The 20,663-nt window shown below is 47.0% G+C and overlaps 1 protein-coding gene across 5 annotated transcripts in view; it reads left to right on the plus strand.

The window, feature by feature from the left end:
• The window catches only part of Pbx4 (PBX homeobox 4), a 41,240-nt gene that overhangs the window by 7,670 nt on the left and 12,907 nt on the right, over nucleotides 1–20,663 (plus strand). For 4 of the 5 annotated variants that reach the window (XR_009591409.1, XM_060381903.1, XM_060381904.1 and 1 more), the window contains exon 2: nucleotides 19,080–19,153. The exons of the other annotated variant lie outside the window; for it this stretch is intronic. Coding sequence is in view for 3 of the 4 variants with exons in the window: in XM_060381903.1 (XP_060237886.1) it covers nucleotides 19,080–19,153 (74 nt within the window). In the remaining variant the exon portion in view is untranslated. The remainder of the gene's footprint in view (nucleotides 1–19,079; nucleotides 19,154–20,663) is intronic. 5 annotated transcript variants of the gene reach the window in all.

Here is a 20,663-nt window from a genome sequence, read left to right on the forward strand (position 1 = left end):
TGATTTAAAGTACACAGGGAGCAGGCCTGGAGGGTTGGTTCAGTGGTTAGAGCCTGTTGCCCCCTCTTGCAGAGGACCAAGGTTTGATTTTCAACACCCACATGGTGGCTCACAGTCATCTGTAGCATCAGTGCCAGGGAACCCAGCATCCTCCTTTGACCTCACTGGGCACCAGGCACATACATGCTGCACATACAGACATGCAGGTAAAACACCCATACACATAAAATAAATCTGAAAATATTTTTTTTTAATTTTATTTATTTATTATGTATACAATGTTCTGTCAGCATATACACATGCATGCCAGAATCGGGCACCAGATCTTATTATAGATGGTTGTGAGCCACCATGTGGTTGCTGGGAATTGAACTCAGGACCTTTAGAAGAGCAGCCAGTGCTCTTAACTTCTGAGCCATCTCTCCAGCCCCCTGAAAAGATTTCTAAAATGAAATCTGTGATGAATTTTAAGTTCACAATTGTCTATGTATGAGTACCAATTTGTATAATAAAATGCCTTAGATCTACATTTTGTGAAAGGACAGGAAGAAGGAGAAGACAGGGTGAGTGTTATCTGACTATGACCCATTCATAGCCAGGGTTGAACGGGCTGAAGTGTCTGGCTCAACAAGTGTCCTTTCCAGTCTCTGCTGCTTGTTGGCCCCTCCCAAAGCTATGTGTTCAGTGGAAGAGGATGGCCTCTCCCGTAGAGGAGGGCCATGTTCTTGTTTCCAGCATGCAGCAGCTGCGTCCCCTGCTGACCCTGTGAACAAGCTCCAGGGACAGTAGAACACAGGACAGTCAGGTTTCCATGACCCAGACACTTCCGAATGAGGTGCTGCACCACAGGACAGCTACTGCTTCTAGGGGGAGGGAGGGAGATGGGCCCCTCTCCTCTAAGCAGATTCCTTTGTTTTGGGCGAGGTGGGGTGGTGGTTGCTCTGTCTGGCTTCACATTTATTCATGTATTTTGTGTAAGCGTGTGAGCATACTCTTGCTTGAGGAGGACAAAAGGCACCTGCGAGGTGTCGGTTCTTGTTGTGTGGAGCTCGGGGAACCAGCTCAGGTCCTCAGGCTTGGTGACAGGCTTCTCTTCCCAGCAAGCCATCTCACTAGGCCAGGGGCCAGTTTTTGAGATGGTGTCCCATGTAGTCCACCCAGACAAGCCTCAGATTCACTATGTAATCAAGGATGACCTTGAGCTCCTGATCTTCCTGCCCCTCCTCCTGCTGGCAAGACAGATGTATATGGTTCAGCATTGCTCTTTCTGTTTCTGTGAAGACTGCTTCTAGCAATGTAAGTGTTTGCACAGCACCCCGCAGACTGTGCCTGTGGAGGTTTTCTCTCTGGATCCTTCAGTGTGCCATAGACTACTGTGCTGACTGTTCCCTGCTCGTTGGTGAGTAGTTTCCAAAGGTCATCAGCTTAGGGCTGAGGACTCAGGAGCTCTCTTCTACAGGTCCTTGATCAGTGTTTGAGTCATAGTCTCTCTAAACAGCTGTCAAAATTCTGGGCCCTCCCCAGGGACAGTGCTGGCTGCATTTCCTTGGGACTCCTCAGGCGACAGGCGCCTTGAAATTTTAAGGTAATGTCAGGAGCCAGGAAGCTTCCACTCAGCCAAACCCAGCTCATAGTGATTAGCTGCCTCGGAAGCCAGTGAGACTACATCTGGGAATCGTTTCAGGGTGACTCAGAGCAAGCCAAAGGAACTAGGAAACAGGATGGTTGGTGGGTTGTTTGGAGACACAGGCCTCTGCACCTTACACTGTGGCAAAGGCAACTTATCTTAGTCCATCTGAGAGTCTGACATAATTCCCTAGGTCACAGTGGGCCGACAGCCGCTGTCAAGGCAGCTGTGGATTCCAGGGCTGCTTCCTGCTTTCCGATGGCTCAGGGGCAAGGTGCTTTCTGAGGCCTTGGCTGTCCACACCCCCTCTTCTCAGGGGACCCTTTAAAATTTTTTATTTTAAATATGCATATGATGTGCTAGATGCTAATGACATTCTTGAGCAAAGTGTGTCTCTGTGGTTTCTTTCCTTGTGGCCTCCTCAGCCAGACGCTTGCACTCTTTGCCATCCTGTCGCTCCTCCCATCCTTCCTGGTGGCCTAGTCAGTGCCCTCTCTGGTCTCCTCTCTAGTATTAGACTATTTTCATGTATGCACCTATATATTCCAGGCTAGGGTTCCTATGTGAAGGAGAGAGAGCCTATTGCTTCCATCTTTCTTCTTTAAACTAATTAGCATCTGTTTTGAGGGGTTTGGACGTGCATGTGAAATCAGAAGGCATTTTGCTCTGGAATCTGCTCTCTTCTGCTACCATGTGAGTTCTGGGGCAGCAAGTGCTTTTACCCACTGGGCCGTGAGGCAGCCCCAGCTTTTGTTTTTCTGAGTTTTTGTCACCCCACTTAATATTATCCTTTCCAGGGCCACCTATTTTCTTGCAAAATTAACAATTTGTCTTCTTTAATACTGAATAATATTCCATTGTGTATATGTATGACTTTTTAAATTTTATTTTTTATTATATGTGTATGGGTCTGATGCCTGTACGCGTATCTGTGCCACATGTGTGCCTGGTGCCCAGGGAGGCCAGAAGAGAGTATTGGATCCCCTGGAAGTGGAGTTAGATGGTCATTAGCCACCATGTGGGCTCTGGGAACCAAACCTGAGTCCTCTAGAAAGAACAGCCAATGCTCTTAACCTCTGAGCCATCTCTCCAGGCCTATGCCACATTTATGTGTTGATGGACACCTAGACACTGGTTCCACTGTCTTGGCATCGTGAAGAGGGTAGCAGTGAACATGGACATGCAAGTGTCTCTGTAGGGTATAGACTATTTTAGGTCAGTGCCCAAGAGCATTATAGCTGGCTCATATAATAATTCTATTTTTTTTTTTACATCATAAGGAAATTATTGTAATTTCAATTTTCAAAGTAAAAACTTACATTTTCATATCTCCACACACCTTAAAAATAAATAGCCTAATGTATTTTACTTCCACGTGGGAGGTTTATTAAGGGAAGGGGGGTTGCAGAGAGAAGAGAGAGGAGGAGAGAAAGAGAAGAGAAGAGAGTAAGAGTAATAATTCTATTTTTAATTTTTTTGAGGAAACTCTATTGATTTCTATAATGGCTACATTAATTTACTTTTCTACCAGAATTTTTTTAACATTTATTTATTTGTGTGTGTGTGTGTGTGTATGTGTACGCAAACCTCAGCACATATACAGGGGTCAGAGGACAACTTACAGGGTGGTCTTCTTTCATCATGTGGGTACCACGATGGAGCTCAGGTCATCACATCAGGCTTGGCTGCAAGCATCTGGCCAGCTGAACCACCTCCCTCTCCCTGGGCTGTCTTTTCTAAGGGCATGGGGCCTTTTTATGAGGCTTTCCACTGATGACCTCATCATCCCTTACCTCCAAACATGCCCCATTGAGAATTAGGTTTCTGCATAAGAACTCAGAGGAGCTAGAGGTGTAGCTTAGTGACAGAGTGTCTGTCTGATATGGCAAGGCCTTCTGTTCTATTCCTAGCATCACAAGGAAACAAAAATACAACATTTAGTCTACACCACAACCTGGTAGGACTGTTCCTGAGTCCAGCTTCTCTCTGTGGACAGGCAGATGAGCTTGTTGTGACTGGCTGGCAGATCTGGTCTTGAATGCTCCCTTTCAGATCGATTGCATGCGGTGTGCCAGTGTGTCCTGCCTGATGCGTCCCCATGTGTCCTTTAGATGTTAATGTTTTAGTTTTTGGGGCGTGGTGTTACTATATGGTTCAGGTTAACGTCACACTTGAGATCTTCCTGCCTCAGCCTCCCCAGTTTCAGGATAACTTGCCTGTGCTGCCATGCTAACACCATGAATCCTTTCTGTGGCAGGGGGTGCTTGAGCCCTTGAATTCAAGGCACTCCTGCCTCTGCCTTCTGAATCTCTTGAGATTACAGGTGTGTACCACCATTCCGCACTAGGTTTCCTGGTGTACTTCATCAAGTGACAGATGTGGATGCTTCCTGAGCCTTCTGAGAGCTTTGTCCATTGCTTTGTGAAGAGGATGGGCCCACATCTGTTAATCTGATTCTTGCAGGGTCTTTAGCCTATAAAGGATGATTTTTAGAGGATATATTTTTATTTTTTATGTATTTGATATGTATACAATGTTCTGTCTGCATGTACGCCTGCACACCAGAAGAGGGCATCAGATCTCATAGATGGTTGTGAGCCACCATGTGGTTGCTGGGAATTGACTCAGGTCCTCTGGAAGAGCAGGCAGTGCTCTTAACCTCTGAGCCATCTCCCCAGCCCCCTATTTTTATTTTTTCTTTATGTGTCTGTATGTATCTGCCGTGTGTGTTGGGGCAGTGGGGGATGGGGAGCTGCCTGAAGAAAGCATTGGATCTTTTGGAACTGTAGTTCCTGCCATTGGTCAGCTGCCTGATGTGGGCTGACCTCAGGTCCTCTGCAAGAGTAGCCAGTGTTCATAGAACCACTAAATCATTCTCACTAGGACCCTGATATTAATTGATTTTTAAAAATGTAGATCCTAGGATAAGTCACTTCTTTTTTTTTTTTTTTTTTGGCTGGAACTCTGTAGACCAGGCTGGCCTCAAACTCACAGAGATCCTCTTGCTTCTTCCTCCCCCTCCTGAAAGCTGGAATTAAAGGTGTGTCACCACACCCAGCTTAATTTTGTAAAATATTCACTACTTGTTTATTGTTTGTGTGTGAGTGAGTAGAGGTCAGGAGACAAGTTACGGAGTTGTCTTTTTCCACCGTTGACTTCAGGGGATGAGGTCTGGCAGCAAGCTCCTACAGGAGTCATCTCAATGGACCCTGGCTAAATTTTAATTCCTAAAGGGAGGTGGCGTACAGTGCCCTTCAAAGGAAGCAACAAGACCTAGGTTGTCGCCTTCACAGTGCATCCGTAGCCTTCTGCCTTTGGAGAGCTGTGTCTGAGGGCAGCCATGGTGCATGTGTGCACTGGTACATGCCTCTGAGCACTCAGTCCTTCAGAGAGTTCCAGGCTCAGTGTGCCATTTGGAATTTTCCAGAGTCAGGTACCATTAGTATGAGGGAATCTCATTAATTTAAACCTGAGGAGCAGAATTTCAGATTTGAACTTTCCTTTATCCCTGGTTTACTTTTCTTTCTCCTTTTTTTCTTCCTTCCTTCCTTCTTTTTTTTTTTTTTTTTTTATTATTTTTTATTTATTTATTTTTTTTATGTGGTTTCTGGAGACTAAACTCATGCCTTTATGCTTGCAAGGCAAGCACTGTTATAACTGAGCTACGTATCACCTCAGCCTCTTTATCAGTATTTTTCATGGAAACCTTGTATCATTTTCTTTGTAGAAGCGCTTAGATATGAAATGAGTGCCTTGGCCTTCAGAGCACATCTTCCCATGCCCTTTCTCATGCTGCCTTGAACCCCAAAGCCTGTGGTTCTCAGAGAAAAGGGCTGGAGCTAGCCCCTCCCCAAGAGCAAAGTTTGTGATGTGTGTCCAAGGAGAGCCCGACTCTAAGGCCATTAGAAGTGGGGTGGGAAAGGGGTGTGCCCTGAGGAAACAGTCAGTCAAAGGAAGCCAGCACCACTGTGCGGGCGACATGCAAGCAAGTATGTATGCCAAGGCAGGCATGAACTGCCTTCGGGGGGAAGTCACCTGGGGAGATCCCCTGCCTCAGCTGCTTTCCAACTGAAGTTGCTAAATGAGGACAGGAAACATTTTTTTGAGGTGTGTGCTGCGTGCAAGTGTGTGCATGTGTGCACGTTCAAGAGCCTGTAAAAAGGCCAGAGGAAGGCACCAGGTGTCCTGCGTTATCGTTCTGTCTTACTCCCTGTAGACAGGGTCTCTCACTGAAGTTGCTGTTTTGGTTCACTGGATGGCCCGTGAGCTCCCAGTCACCTCTGCTCCAACGTTTAGCCTTGGCCTGTGTAGCCATGCCTGGGTTTCAAATTTATTTATTTTTATTTACGTGTTTGTGTGTCTGTTTGTGTGGATATATGTCGTGAGTAGGTGCCCGTGGAGGGTCTGGGCTCACCCCTGCACTGAGAAATGTCTTTTGACACAGATTAGGATCTGGATCCTCCTGCCACACTTCCCACTGCTAGGATTGTGAAACAAAAGGGCCAAATCATCCCCCATGTGTTATCAAAATCCTTTTAAAACTAATGCTGCGCTGCCATTAGAAATGTCTTTACCTGGGCACAGTGGCACACAGCTCTAATTCCAGCGCTCAGGAGGCAAAGGTAGAGGGTCTCTGGGAGTTTGAGACTAGCATGCTCTACATAGTGAGTTCCAGGACAGCCTGAGCTACATACTAAGACCATGTTTTTAAATAAACTTTTTACAAAATATATTTTAAAACTAATACTTAACTGCCATACATTGATGGCTTTTCTAGAAGACCCAGGTTTAATTCCTGGCACTCATATTGGATGGCTCACAACCACCTGTTATTCCAGGTCCTGGGGCCCTCTTCTAGCCTCCCAGGCACTTACACTCACATACATTCACGTACATAAAAAAAAAAAATTTTTTTAAAATACTAAAATTCTAGTCTGGCATTGTAGTGCACACCTGTAATCTCAGTACTCTGGAGGCAGGGGCAGGCAGATGGCTGTTAGTTTAGTGTCAGCCTGGTCTACAGACTGAGTTCTAGGACAGCTAAGGCTACACAGAGAAACCCTGTCTCAAAACAAAACACTAAAATTCTGTATCCATTCTACTTGGTGAGAAATGAAGCTTGGTGCTCTGTCCCCAACAGCCCTAACTAACTTATTCAGTGCTTGTGGGACAAATGTCATGAAGGAAATACCATATGGAGGTCACTGCGTAGGACCAAGGAGCAGAACTGTATCAAACAAGCAAAATAAATATTTCTACCGATGGGATGTCACAGCTTGTGATGTTTACCTGTAATTTCCAAATAACTCTAAATAATTATGTGACAGCTTGCTTTTATTGGGGAGGTGTTGTATATTAATATTTACTATTGATTTATCTTTTAGTTAGGCCGCGGTTATTCCTAAACAGCTGTATACCCAAATCACCACATGCAGACTAGGATTTACTTAATTAACCTAGAGCCCAATTCTGGGCAACAATTACTCCACCCAAAACCTCCAAGCCTGCATAGTTTCCTCCCACATTATACTTGCTTTTAGTCCTATCTTAGGTCCAGTTCATCTCCCCTGGTGGTTCCAAGTCCTCTCCCCCCACTCGCTTCCTTCTCCTTCCTTCATCCTCCAGACCAGGATGTCCCACCCTATTCTCTTCATTGCTCAGCATTGGCTGGTTGTTTTATTGACAATACAGAGAACAAATGGTGGCATGTTTACACAGACTTGAGCTAGGTGATGCTTAGAACAAACATAACAATGCAGTGTCCGGATTGAAATCAGATAGTGGGGGACAGAAATCAGCATTTGAATGAACAAGGGTAAATTGTATACATTCCACAAAAACATTATACCAACAGGGATGTCTGATTTTAAATCACTGGGAGTCTGATTTTAGAGATGTGCAGAAGTCTCGCCTCTGTATGATGGGCAGCCCTTGAAAAGGCTTCCCCAAGAATAGCAATGTTGCAAAACACATTGAAATTAGCTAATTATTTTTAGAAGGGTTGTCTTATGAGACAGTAAAATTAAATAGAGATGAAAATTAGAAGATGCCAGGTGTGGCACATGCGTATTACCCTAGCACTTGGAGGCAGAGAACTTGGAATTCCAGGATAGAGATTCAGAGAGGGAGAGATCAACAGGGAAGGGTGCACAGTGCCCAGGGTTACAACCTGGTGACACTAGTTCAGTTCTTGGAAGCCACATAAAGGCAGGAGGAGAAAACCAACTCCACAAAGTTGTCTCTGACGTGTGCTGTGGAGGAGTGGCGAAGCGCACACACACACAGCTGGCAAGATGGCTCAACATCGACTCCGTTTTTCTCCCACAGTCCACTCACTGGTCTGAAGTTGGCTGAACAACATCAGCTCTCTGTGGCTGTGGAGCAAGTCAGCTAGCAAGTTAAATCTATATGGTGCAGGCCAAGGGGAGGGTGATTGCCTAACACGCATAAGGTCCAAGGTTCCATCCCAGAACTACAAAAAGATGACACGAAATTAATAGCCAGATGTGGTGCACACTCCTCTTACCTTAGCACGTGGGAGACTTAGGCAGGATTGCCATTAGTTTCAGGAGGGCTTGAGATGAAGAAAGATACCCTATCTCAAAAAGTATCATCATGAAATCGCTTTAAATTCTCATTATTTTGTTTTAATGCATATAGGTGTTTTCCTGCATGCATGATTGTACCTCATGTATGCCTAGTGCCTAGTTCCCAGAACTGGAGTTACACACAGTTGTGAGCTGCCAGTGTAGGTGCTGAGAATCAAACTGGGGTCCTCTGGAAAAGTAATCAGTGCTCGTAACCTTTGAGCCATCTTTCCAGCTCCCCAAAATAAAATAAGTAATTGAGCTGGAGAGATGGCTCAGAGGTTAAGAGCACTGTCTCCTCTTCCAAAGGTTCTGAGTTCAACTCCCAGCACCCACATGGTGGCTCATAACCATCTGTAGTGAAATCTGGTGCCCTCTTCTGGCCAGGAAGTATACATGCAGAGCACTCATAAATAAAATAAATCTTTAGAAAATAATAAGTAATTTTAAAAAGCCATATACACTTAAGCTCTCAGAGTTTTGATGTGTTAGGAATCTGGGCATAGGATCTCACAAGCTGTATGGAAAGTGGCCTGGGGTGTTCCTACCGCAGCCTCAGGCGCTTGTAGTTATTGGCAGTTCAGTTCCCTGTGCTGTAAGACTGAGCTCCCTGACCCTCAGCCCTTCGCTCCTAAATGACACTCAGTGCTCTCTGCTGGGGCTCTCTGGAAGCAAAGCACCTAGATTTTCATTAGCTAAGCAAAGTATGAGAAAATGTGACAGCCCCATTTTGAGTCACAGGTTCTTCTTGGAGTCAAGGAAAGAGTGTGATGCTAGCATGGCTTACCTTAGGGTTTGCCAAGTCATGGCAAGGGATGAAGTCATCTCGTTACACTCTGGAGTCACAGGTCAGTTTCACTAGCTGCTTGGGTTATAGCCCAGTGATTAGCAGAGGCTTAGAATTCCCCAGTGAAGGGCTGAAGGGTGGCTCAGAGGAAATGTTCTGCCTACAGTCCCTTGGAGAGAGACTGGAGGCCAAGTGTTAGCAGAGTGCTTGCATAGGCTCAGTCTGTCATCCTGTGGAGGCCAGAGGATGGGAAGCTGACAGTCGCCCTCAGCTACTGAGTGTCCAAGGCCAGGCTGGGGTGCATGAGACTCTATTTTAAAAGGAGATGGGCTACAGAGGAGGCTCCTCAGTCGAGAGCACTTGTTGCTCTTATAGAGGGCCCAGGTTCAATTCCCAGCACCTGAATGGGGGCTCACAACATCCATAACTCCAGTTTCAGGAGATTTGAAGCTCTCTTCTGACTTCTTTGGGCACCAGGCACACCCCTGATACACACACATATATGCAGGCAAAACATTCATGCACATAAAATTAATGAAAAATATATTTTTAGAAAAGACCCACCCTGGGGCTGGAGAGATGGCCCAGTGGTTAAAAGCACTAGTTGCTGTTTCAGAGAATCCAGGTTTAATTCCCAACACTCACATGGCAGATCACAGCTGTCTGTGTGTCTTAATAACGGTTCTAGAGGATTTGACATCCTCACACAGATACACATGCAGGCAAAACACCAATGCACAAAAAATAAATTAAAGACGCATCAGGCATGGTGTTTTCGCACCTTTAATCCCAGCATTCAGGAGGTAGAGGCAGGCAGATCTCTGACCAGTCTGGGCTATAGAGCAAGATCCGGGAAAGCTACAATGACACAGAGAAACCTTGTCTATAAAACCAGAAAAACAAACAAAAACCACCAAATAAAAGAAAGGTTTATTTTGTGCATTTATGTCCGTATGTGTGTGTTGTCTCTGTGGGGTGTATGCAAATGAGTGTGGTGCTCCCAGAGGCCAAAAGAGGGCATCTGATCTCCTGGAGCTGGAATTACAGATGGTTGTATAATAGCCCAGCTTAGTGCTGGGAACCAAACTTTTGTCTTCTCTAACTCTTAAGATGGCTCTTAACTGCTGTGCCATCTCCCCAGCTCCATCCTGACTGGATTTGTAACAGATGGGTTTGAATTAAGTGTGGCAGCGTGACACAGATGGAGACAGTACTTTTGAAGGAAAGTTTTCTTACTACTACCAAGAGGAGGGGCACACCATGTATATAATATACAGCCATGCCAAAAGGTGTGTGTGTGTGTGTGTGTGTGTGTGTGTGTCTGCCTGTGCAGAAGCACAGAGCTGTGGGAGGACTTTCTCCAGACTGAACTGGCTGGGCTAGGCAAGCTAGTTTGAGCCAGCCTGGAGCTGGATGGAGTAGATACCAGCCCTACTCTGAGTAATAGGGGACTCTCTAGTTGTTTAGGATCTGGCCCCATGGTGACTGAGGACAGGGAAAGCCTCAGGGTTGTGTGAGATGAGAGTTGTTGAGGGGAGGGTTTCGGATTAGCGGATGTGCAGGTGTTTGCTCAGTCTGGGAGTTAGCTGGCCCCAGCTTGGCCAAGCCTCTTAAAACAGAGTAGAAACCCAGCCGCCCACATGCTTCGTGTTGGCACCTGCTGCTTTACTTTGCTTTCCTTCATGACAAGATGGCTGAGTGCATAGCTGCTGTTTCTGCTCTCCACACCTCCACCCTCTCCCCACCTCTGTGCTCCACCCTCACTGAGTCACTCTGGAACTCTAGGAGGTCCCTTTTCCTGGCATGCTTTTCCTTGGCTCCTCCTCTTTGGGTTCTGCTGCATTCCATGTGAGCTCTGACAGTCTCTGAGCTTCAGAGCTTCCTGTAAGATTACCTCAAATGTTCAGGACTCAGGTGTCATCACCAGGCCACTGACCACCCAGCCTGGGCTAGTGCAGCACCAGCCCAGAGCTGCTGGCCCTGCCTACCAGCTCTAGGGCTGCACCTGTGATCTACTGAAACCTCCATCTGTACCCAGGAGGTCACTGCTCAAAGGCCATCACCTTGCAATGCTGACTTGAAATGCTAGTCACCTTCTTTCTCCCCATTTCACATGAAGGTCCTGCAGACCCATTCCTCAAATTAAAGGTCTGTTGTGTCAGTGCTGGGTCCCAGGCTACATGCATGCAGCTCGGTCCTGTTCAGGCTTGGAGGCTTCAACACAGGGTCCCCTCACTTCCTGAAGTCTCATCTCCAAAGCTGGTCCCCACCACCACCACCACCACCACACACACACACTTTTTCTCTAGAGACAGGCCTTCTCTATGTAGCCTGTCCTGGAATTCACTCTGTAGACCAGGCTGGCCTTGAATTCACAGAGATCCGCCTGCCTCTGCCTCCTGAGCACTGGCATTACAGATGTGTGCTAACACATCCAGCCAACATAATATATATTTAAAATGCGTTTCAGACTGGTTATGTTGGCACATGTCTGTAACCCTGGCAGTAAGGAGGCTAAGACAGATGAGTTAGTAGTTCAAGGCCAGCCAGGACAACTTAGCAAGATGCTGTCTCAAACTGAAAATGAAAAGTAAAAAGACTCCCCATACAACTCAGTGTAGCAGTCTGCTCAGTTTACACAGGGCGGGACCTGGCTTCCATTCCAGCCACAAAAAATTTTTTATATAATTTTATTTTATGTACATTGGTGCTTTGACTAAATATTTGTCTCTCTGAGAGTGGAGTAGGAGTGACAGACAGTTGTGAGCTGCCACGTGGTTGCTGGGAATTGAACCCGGGTCCTTTGGAAGAGCAGACAGTACTCTTGACTACTGAGCCATCTCTCCAGTCCCCCACAAAATGTTTAATTAAAATATAAATATTTCAGACAGTCTGATGTGGTTCAATTCATGCTTATAATCCAGGCATTCAGGAACCTGAGGCAGAAGAATGGGAAGTTCAGATATGTAGCCTGGGCTACCTGTCTCAAAGAACCAAACCAAAAAGAAATTACTTTTCAGCCCAGCACATACCTGCAGTTCCAGCTACTCAGGTGGCTGAAGCCAGATAATCCCTTAAGCCTGGGAGTTTGAGGCCAGCCTGGGCTAAGCAGACCCCATCTGAAAACAGTAAGTAAGTAAATAAATAATTTACGCTTGAGGCTAGGCAAACAGGTCAATACAGATTAGAATTGAGAGGCCAGCCTGGGCTACACGGACCTCTCGTGGAAACAGTAAGTAAATAGGTAAATAAATAAATAAATTTCACTCAGGGCTAGGCAAACAGATCAGTGGAGTAGAATCGAGACAGGGTCTCAGTTACCACATATCCCAGGATGACCTTGAACTTCTGATCCTGCTGCTTCTGCCCTCCCTAAATTCTGGATTGCAGGTATATGCCACCATACTTGGCTTGTGTGATGCTGGGGATCAAACCTAGGACTGTTTGCACACGGGGTCGACACTGTACTGACTGAACTGTATCCCCAGCTGGGTGCGTGATGTTTGACAGGTGTACCAAGACTTTTGGTGGGGAAAAGATGTATTCTTTTCAGCAGTTGGCCAACCCCATGGCAAATAAATAAATAAATAAATAAATAAATAAGTGAATAAAGGTGCTGGGGCCTGTCCTCGCTGGATTTCTATTGCTATGATAAACCACCGTGACAAAAAGCAGCTTGGGGAAGAAAGGGTGGATGTCATCTTAGAGCTCAGTCAGTCATGGAAGGAGCCAGGGGCAGGAGCTGAAGTAGAGACACGGAGGACCACTGCTTCCTGCCTTGTTCCCTGTGGCTTACTCAGCCTTACTCACCCACAGTAGGCTGGGCCTACATCAGTCATTAATCAAGGAAGTGCCCTCCAGGCTTACCTACAAGGCCATCTGATGGAAGCATCTTCTCAGCTGAAGATCCTCTTCACAGACAATGCTGGCCTGTGTCAGTTATAACAAAAGCTCCCCATCTCATCTCACACCCCACATTCAGCTTGCATGTGGGGCTGTGGATGTCGCTCTCTGGTAGAGCACTGGCAGAGCAAATGTGGGAGTCTGGCTCCAATTGCCAGCAACTCTCTCTCAATAAGAGCTAACCTTGTACAGTTCAACTTTTTGTTTTTGTTTTTGTTTTTGAGACACCATCTTAGCTCAGGCTCTTCCTGACACATACAGTGATGTGTCCACCTTAGCCACCTGAGTGCCATAATTACAGGCATAAGCTACCACACCTAGCCAACTTGTGAAACAATTAAAAAAATGTTGGTAAACAGCTAGAAATGAAACTTAGCTAGGAGGTGATGGTGCACACCTTTAATCCCCTTCAAATCCAGCCTGGTCTACAGAGTGAGTTCCAGGACAGCTGAAAAGTAAAACAAAAGAAATAATTGAATTATTGAAAAGCCAAAATAGGTCAGTTAGATTTCATCTAAATGGAAAAGTCTGGATCCAGGCAAGTGAGTATGTATGTGCTATAAGCCAACGCTAGAAGTTGCAGGATTGGGAGTTAGAGACCAGCCAGATGCTATGTGAAAATAGTTAAAACAGGCTTCCTGAAAGCTGTCTTCTGACCTCCACCAGGTAGCCATTCTTTCTCATACACAAATGCATGTACTAATGGTGATAAAATTAAGGTAAGTAAATAGGGGCTAGAGAGATGGCTCAGTCCCAGCTGCTCTTCCAGAAAACCCAGGTTCAGTTCCCAGTTCCCAGGACATCCTACAACCACCCTCTTCTGGCCTCCACAGGCACCGAGTACAGACATGGTATATAGGCATTCATGCAGGCCAACACCAATACACATAAAATAATAAAATTCAAATAAAACTTTATCCAGAAAGTAAAAGCCCTTACGAAGGGAGGCTACACATTGTAGCCACATAGCTGAGAGGCCCAGCTCACGGCTAAGACATCAGCCCCTCTGAAAATGGGCGGGACTGGCACAGGGCTTTACATCTGGTTCCAGGGGCTACGTGCCCTCCTTTGACCTCCGCGGGCACTGTAGGCACATGGTGTACAGACAGGCAGATAAAATGCTCAGACACATAAAAAGTAAAGTTTAAAGAGTAAAGTTAAGCTGGGTTTGGTAGGGCACACCTTGTAGAAGCAGTTGAATCTCTGCGTTCAAGGCCAAGCCTGGTCTATATGACCCTGTTTCACAAAACCAAAAAATATTCTTGAGTTGAAGGGCAGCCTGGTCTACAGAGAGTTCCAGGACAATCAGAGCTATACAGAGAAAGCCTGTCTCAAAGAAGGAAAAAGAAAAAAACAAAAACTGCATATGCCCACAGTCCTCTACACAGCTGTGCACAGCAGCATTGTTTGTAATATCTCTCTGGAGAGATGATTGAGGGCTGGGCAGCCTGTGTGGCAGAACACTTAGCCTAGATACCCAAGGCCCTACGCCCCACCCCCAGCACCTCATAAACTGTATGTGGTATACACCTGTCACCCCAGAATGCAAGGAGCAGAGGCAGGAAGATCAGGGACAGAAGGTCATCCTTGGTTACATTGGCAGTTGAAAGCCAGCTTGTACAGGAGACTGTATCTCAGGGGGGAAAGCTAAAAGGGCTGGAGAAATGGCTCATTTCATAAGCAGTCATTGAGAGTGCTTAGAGGTGTGGTGGCACAGACCCAAAATCCAGCATTCAGGAGGTAGAGGCAGGAGGGATCAGAAATTCAAGGTTACCCTCAACAAAGAGTGTGAGGCCAGCCTGGGCTACATCAGAGTCTCCGGAAGAGGTACATGAAGCTCAAGAGTCCAAAGCTTCGTGGTTAAGTGTCCCGTCCAGCGGAAGTTCAACGAGTTCCTAAGGAGGGGCGAAAAGAATGAAACGGAGACAAGGAGACACAAAGAATGAGAGCAAGTCTATAATCTGATCTCGCTCTCGTTTATTTGAAAAATTTCACACAACTTTATAGGGAGAAAGCAGGAAGGGAAAACGTGTCAGCAATATAGTTTACAAAACATAACAGGGTGATTAATGATGATGCAGAACACCGCAAGAATGTTTACTAAAAGAGATACTACAGGAATGTCAGCTAAGATATCTCAAAATGTCTAGCCTGACGCACAGATGTCTCATAGGTTCCGGAGACGTAAATCTCTCACCTACGACCTTGTTGCAGCTGTCTGTAACTTTCCACTAGCTGGCCTTGGCTACCGGCAGTTAAGGGTGCTCAATGAGCAAACATGAGAAAGGACTTGAGTTCAGGTCACAGCACCCATGTAACATGCCAAGTACAGTGTCAAACATGTTAGTGATCCTAGCTGAAGGATTGATACAACGTGGGCTGAAAACAAGCTAGGGCTTGATGGCCACCACCCTAAGGAGGTGGGGGGGGGGAATACACAAGCTCCAGGTTCAGAGAGAGATCCTGCCTCAAAGGAATAAGACAGTGATAAGATATCTGACCCTACCTCTGGCCTCTGCACAGCAGTGCACAGATATTCTCTTCTCTCTCTGTGTGTGTCTCTAAAGGGCAGGTGCTAAGTTTTTTATGAACTTGGGACACAGACACTTGTACCCACACACACACACACACACACACACACACAAAAGTTAGAGAAGCAGTGTCTAAAAGTAGATATGGGACTGGATGAATGAATGAGCTAACTGTCCCCTGCCCATAGGGTAAAATAACACTAGCCAGCTAGGACGAGGAGTGAGTATTATCCATGCCACATCTCAGAAAGCCGCGGTTGTATGCATCTACCTGTGCAAAAAGTCCAAAAGAAGAGTGTAGAGACAGAGACGGTTGGTTGCTGGACACAGGGAGAGCATGGGCCAGCGCCAAGTGAGTACAGGCTGTCTTGGGAGAATGGGTGTGACGTGGATTCAGTATCGATATAACAATGATTGCGCTACAGACCATAAAGCCAGAGGCTTCAGAAGAGGGAGTAGGGCTTGAGGTGGGTGAGTACGCCTGTTGTGCAGATATGAGGGCCCGCTGCGGCGGCTGTGTGACACTAGAAAGGTGTGTGGGACGCGGAGGCAGTGTGGTATCTGCACGCCTGTGGCTCGGGTGGCAGAGGGGGTGAGCATCTCTCACAGCTCTCCGACCTCACCTTTGCTGTTCTTTTTCTTTCTCCTTTTAAGTACATGTCTAGGTCTGTTTTATTCTGTGAGTGTCTTGTACCATATGGTCGTGTGGTGCATGGGTAGTAAGCCTCCATGTGGATGCTGAGAATCAAAGCCCGGTGTTTTGCAAGAACAAGTTCTCTTAAGCACAAATCCAGCTCTGCAGCTCTGAGTTGGTGTTCTCAGACACTGCTGGCAGTGTGTAAATTCCTCTGGGTAAAGGGCGGTTGTGAGTATTTGTAAAGCAGCCCTCTGTGTCCAGCAAGAACTGGCTCAGGACCGACTGCCTCCTCTGCAGCGAGGGTAGCAGCACGGTGTTCAGGGTTTTCTGAGCCTGGGGCATCTGCGTGGAGCTGCCCTGCTCCACTGACTCAGAACGCCTGAAGCTGTGCAGGTGGTTTATAAGCAGCTTTTTGTTAATTTTTAAATTACATCTGTGTGTGTGTGTGTGGTCAGAGGACAACTTTCAGGAGTCAGTTTTTCCCTTCCACCATGTGGGTCCTGGGGATTGGACTTCGGTTATGGTTATTAGGCTTGAGGTCAAGAGCCCTCACCCACTGGGCCATCTCACTGGCCCTGTAAATAGTTAGTATACTGTTTACTTTACTATACTGTTATTTAAAAGGTAATGATGCGGAGCTGGAGAGATGGCTCAGAGGTTAAGAGCACTGTCTGCTCTTCCAAAGGTTCTGAGTTCAACTCCCAGCACCCACATGGTGGCTCATAACCATCTGTAATGAGATCTGGTGCCCTCTTCTGTCCTGCAGGCACACATGCAGGCAGAATACTGTATACATAATAAATAAATAAATCTTAAAAAAAAAAAAGGTAATGATGCCTTATAATCCCAACAGTCAGGGATGCAGAGGCAGCTGGATCTCTGAGTTCGAGGCCAGCCTGGTCTACGAAGTTAGTCCAGGACAGCCAAGGCTACACAGAGAAACCCTGTCTCGAAAAAACAAAAACAAAAAAATACTGATGCAGAGCTAGAAAGACAGCTTTACTGGTAAGAGCTTCCAGAGGACTCAGGTTCGATTCCCAGTATCCACATGGTGGTTCACAACCATCTGTAATTCAATTCCAGGGATCCACCACCTTCTGGTGTCCATGGCCACTAGGCATACACACGGTACACAGGCATACATGCAGGAAAGCACACATAAGAAAGGAAGAATAATGCTGGAGGGGCCTGCACAACCTTTGGGTAAAGCAGGTTATTGAATTGTTTTCCACCCCTGGTTGGAGTTGTTTGGTTAGTGTGTTTGCTGGGGCCGGACGAAGGCCTGGAGCATGCCGGCCAGCCACTGTCCTGCTGAGCCACACCCCGTCCTCCCTGTTGGCGTGAAGCATGGAGGCCAGGGTGTCTGGCGAGGCCAAAGGTGTCCTGGTTACTTTCTCATTGCATCTAGAAAAGGCCTTATGTAAGCAACTGAAGGGAGTGCCGCTTGGCTCTCAGCTGCTGAAACGGAGGATGGAGGGAAGAGCGTCCTGGGAAGAGGGTGCAGCGTGAGAGGCCTAAAGGAAGGGCCAGTCGGTCAGCACCACAGGCCTGCCAGGACTTCCCTCCTCCAGCATCGCAGTCTCCCAGCAATGCTGTGAGGCTCTCCAGGTCACCTCTGGAAATGTCATCATAGGCACATCCAGGCCCTCTTCTCTAACCTCTCAGTAGTTCTTGCTCTTATTTTTGTTGTTTTTGTTTTTTCCTTTTGTGGCCTTTAAGATGCTTTTTTTTTCCTTTTTTCTTTTTTTTTCTGTGTAGCCTTGGCTGTCCTAGACTCGATTTGAAGACCAGGCTGGCCTTGAACTCACAGAAATCTGCCTGCCTCTGCCTCGAAGAGTGCTGGGATTACAGGCCTGCACTGCTGAGCTTGGCTTCTTCTTTTTTTTTTTTTTTTTTAAAGATTTATTTATTATGTATACAGTGTTCTGCCTGCATGTACACCTGAACACCAGAGATATTTCATTATAGATGGTTGTGAGCTACCATGTGGTTGCTGGGAATTGAACTTAGGACCTCTGGAAGAGCAAGCAGTGCTCTTAACCTCTGAGCCATCTCTCCAGCCTCCAATCTCAGCTTCTTAAGATGCATTTTTAAATGACATATATTTTGTGTGGGTGGCTGTGGATGGCTCCTGGGGAGGTTAGAAGACAGCTTTTGATAGTCAGTTCTTCTGCTCTGTGGGTTTAGGGATAGAAGCCATGTCATCCGCAGGCACTTCTACCCAGTGAGCCTTCTCACCAGCCCTGTGTCTGTTTGTTCAATTTTCCTATTCTCTCCATGTGTAAACACGGGCATGGGCATGACACAGCACATATATGGAGGTCGAAGGACAGGGGTTGGTTTCTACGGATTGGACTGAAGGTGTCAGGCTTGCACAACAAAGACCTTTACCTGCTGACACATCTCTGCTTCCTATTTTCTGTGGAGTCTTTGCTTTGTCTGGGAAAGGATCTCCTGTATCCCAGGCTTGCCCCAAACTCAAACCTCACTATATGGCCGACACTGGCCTTGAACTCTTCTTGGTCCTCCTCACTCTGCAGTGCTGGGTGACAGTTTGGTACCATGGCATTCTTCCTAGTTGTATTTGTTGAGACAAGGTCTTGCTATGCAGCCCTGGCTTGCCTGGAGCCGTTAAGCAACGATGCTGGCCTCCAACTTCACAGGGCCTTCTTGAAACACAGGGCCTTCCTGTGTAGCCCTGGCTAGTCTGGAACTATGTCTACGAGGCAGGCTGTACACTGGGAGATCCACCAGTCTTTGCATTCAGAGTACTGGGAGCCAAGGCTCATGCCACCATCTTCCAACATTCCGGTCGAGCTGATAAGCAAAGTTCACTATCACAGATTGCACATTCCTGTTTTAATTTTACAGGAATCAAAGTGATGTGGCATGTTTAGCCAGGTCCTCACAGGGCGGGACACCTGTGTGGCATGGCTGGCTGACTGCTGGGAAGGAGGGCCCCTGCTCCCCTGGTGAGCTCACTCCTCACCACACCTCTCTCTTTCAGGAAGCATGCTCTGAACTGCCATCGGATGAAGTCCGCCCTCTTCAGTGTGCTCTGCGAGATCAAGGGGAAGGCCGGTAGGCGGCTCTGAGACTGTGCAAGTGTGTCGCACTTGTCGGCCCCTCGGCTCCTGGCAGCACATGGGTCTGCCATCTTTCAAAACTCAAAACTAGAATTTTATCCTAATTCGAGCATCCAGGGTTATCCCCGTGGAATTCTTCTGCCTCTGCAAATGCCTTTAAGAAGCAGGTGGGCGGGCTGGCCGGATAGTTCAGTGGATAAAGGCACATCATGACCCCAGGACTCATGGTGGAAGAAGAGAATTGACTCTAGCAGATTATCCTCTGACCTCCATTCATGTGTTGTGGCACAGGCCCCCATCCCACCAATAAAGAAGTATAGTAAAATAAATAACAGTTATAAAAAGGGAGGAATCCCAGTTCCTAAGAGATAAAAGAGAAGGAGATCAGAAGTTATAGCTTAAGTCCCAGGCTAGCCTGGACAGCATGAGACCCTGTCTCAAAACAAAAACAAGAGCAAAAGAAAGAGTGTGGTTGAGGAGCTAGCTCAGTGTTGAGGTCAGACACCATGTAAGCCTGAGGAGCAGACTTCAGAATTCCCTCACCCGCTCACTGCCTGGAATCCTAGTGAGATAGGATCAGGATCAAGCTGGCTGTCTAGCCAAATCAGGGAGCTCTGGATTCAAGTCAGAGGCCTTAACTCATGTAAGGTGGAGGGGGTTGGAGAGATGGCTCAGCAGTTAAGGGCACTGCCTGCTCTTACAGAGGACCCGGGTTCAATTCCCGCAGCCATGTGGTGGCTCATCTATAACTCCAGTTCCAAGGGATATGACTTCTCACCTTGCAAGCAGACTGATACCATGTGCACAGACATCCATACAGGCAAAATGCCAATACACTCGTGCGTGCGTGCGTGCGTGTGTCTAATGGATAATGATGAAGGAAAACCTTGATGCCAACCACAGGCCTGCACACACATGAAGGCGCACCTACACACACTGTACATCCATGCTACACACATGTAAAGAAAAGGCCAAGCCTGGCAGCACAGCCATCAGTTCAGGAAGCTGAGGCAGGAAGAGGCAAGTTCAGGGTGAACCTGGCCTTTCTTATAAGACCTTGTCTCAAAGTTAAGCAGCCAGGTGTGGTGGTACACACCTTTAGTCCCAGCACTCTGGAGGCAGAGCCAGGTGGATCTCTGTGAGTTCCTCTGTGAAACCCTGTGTCAAAAAAACAAAAACAAACAAAACCCCATGGACCTCAAGTTTTGATCCTCCTGCCTCAGTCTCCCGAGTGCTGGGATTAGAGGCCTGACTGAGGATGTCTGCTTCCATCGGTGTGATGGCTCCAGGCACTTCCTGCAAGAGGCTGCAGAGTCACTGCTGGGGCTTTTGCATCTGTCTGCTTCACAGAGGGGAAAGCTGCCGGCATAGCTGCAGTGTGTGCCGTAACCCCACACGCCTGAGAAACCGGATGGCCTTCTGCTGTGTGCCGCTGCTTTGTTCTGTCCCTGAGCTCCTGCTCCTTCCTCTGCCTCCCCAGAGCTCAGGTGCCACGTGTGCTTCTG

Source organism: Meriones unguiculatus, chromosome 4 (assembly GCF_030254825.1).
Source record: "Meriones unguiculatus strain TT.TT164.6M chromosome 4, Bangor_MerUng_6.1, whole genome shotgun sequence".
Taxonomy (NCBI): domain Eukaryota; kingdom Metazoa; phylum Chordata; class Mammalia; order Rodentia; family Muridae; genus Meriones; species Meriones unguiculatus.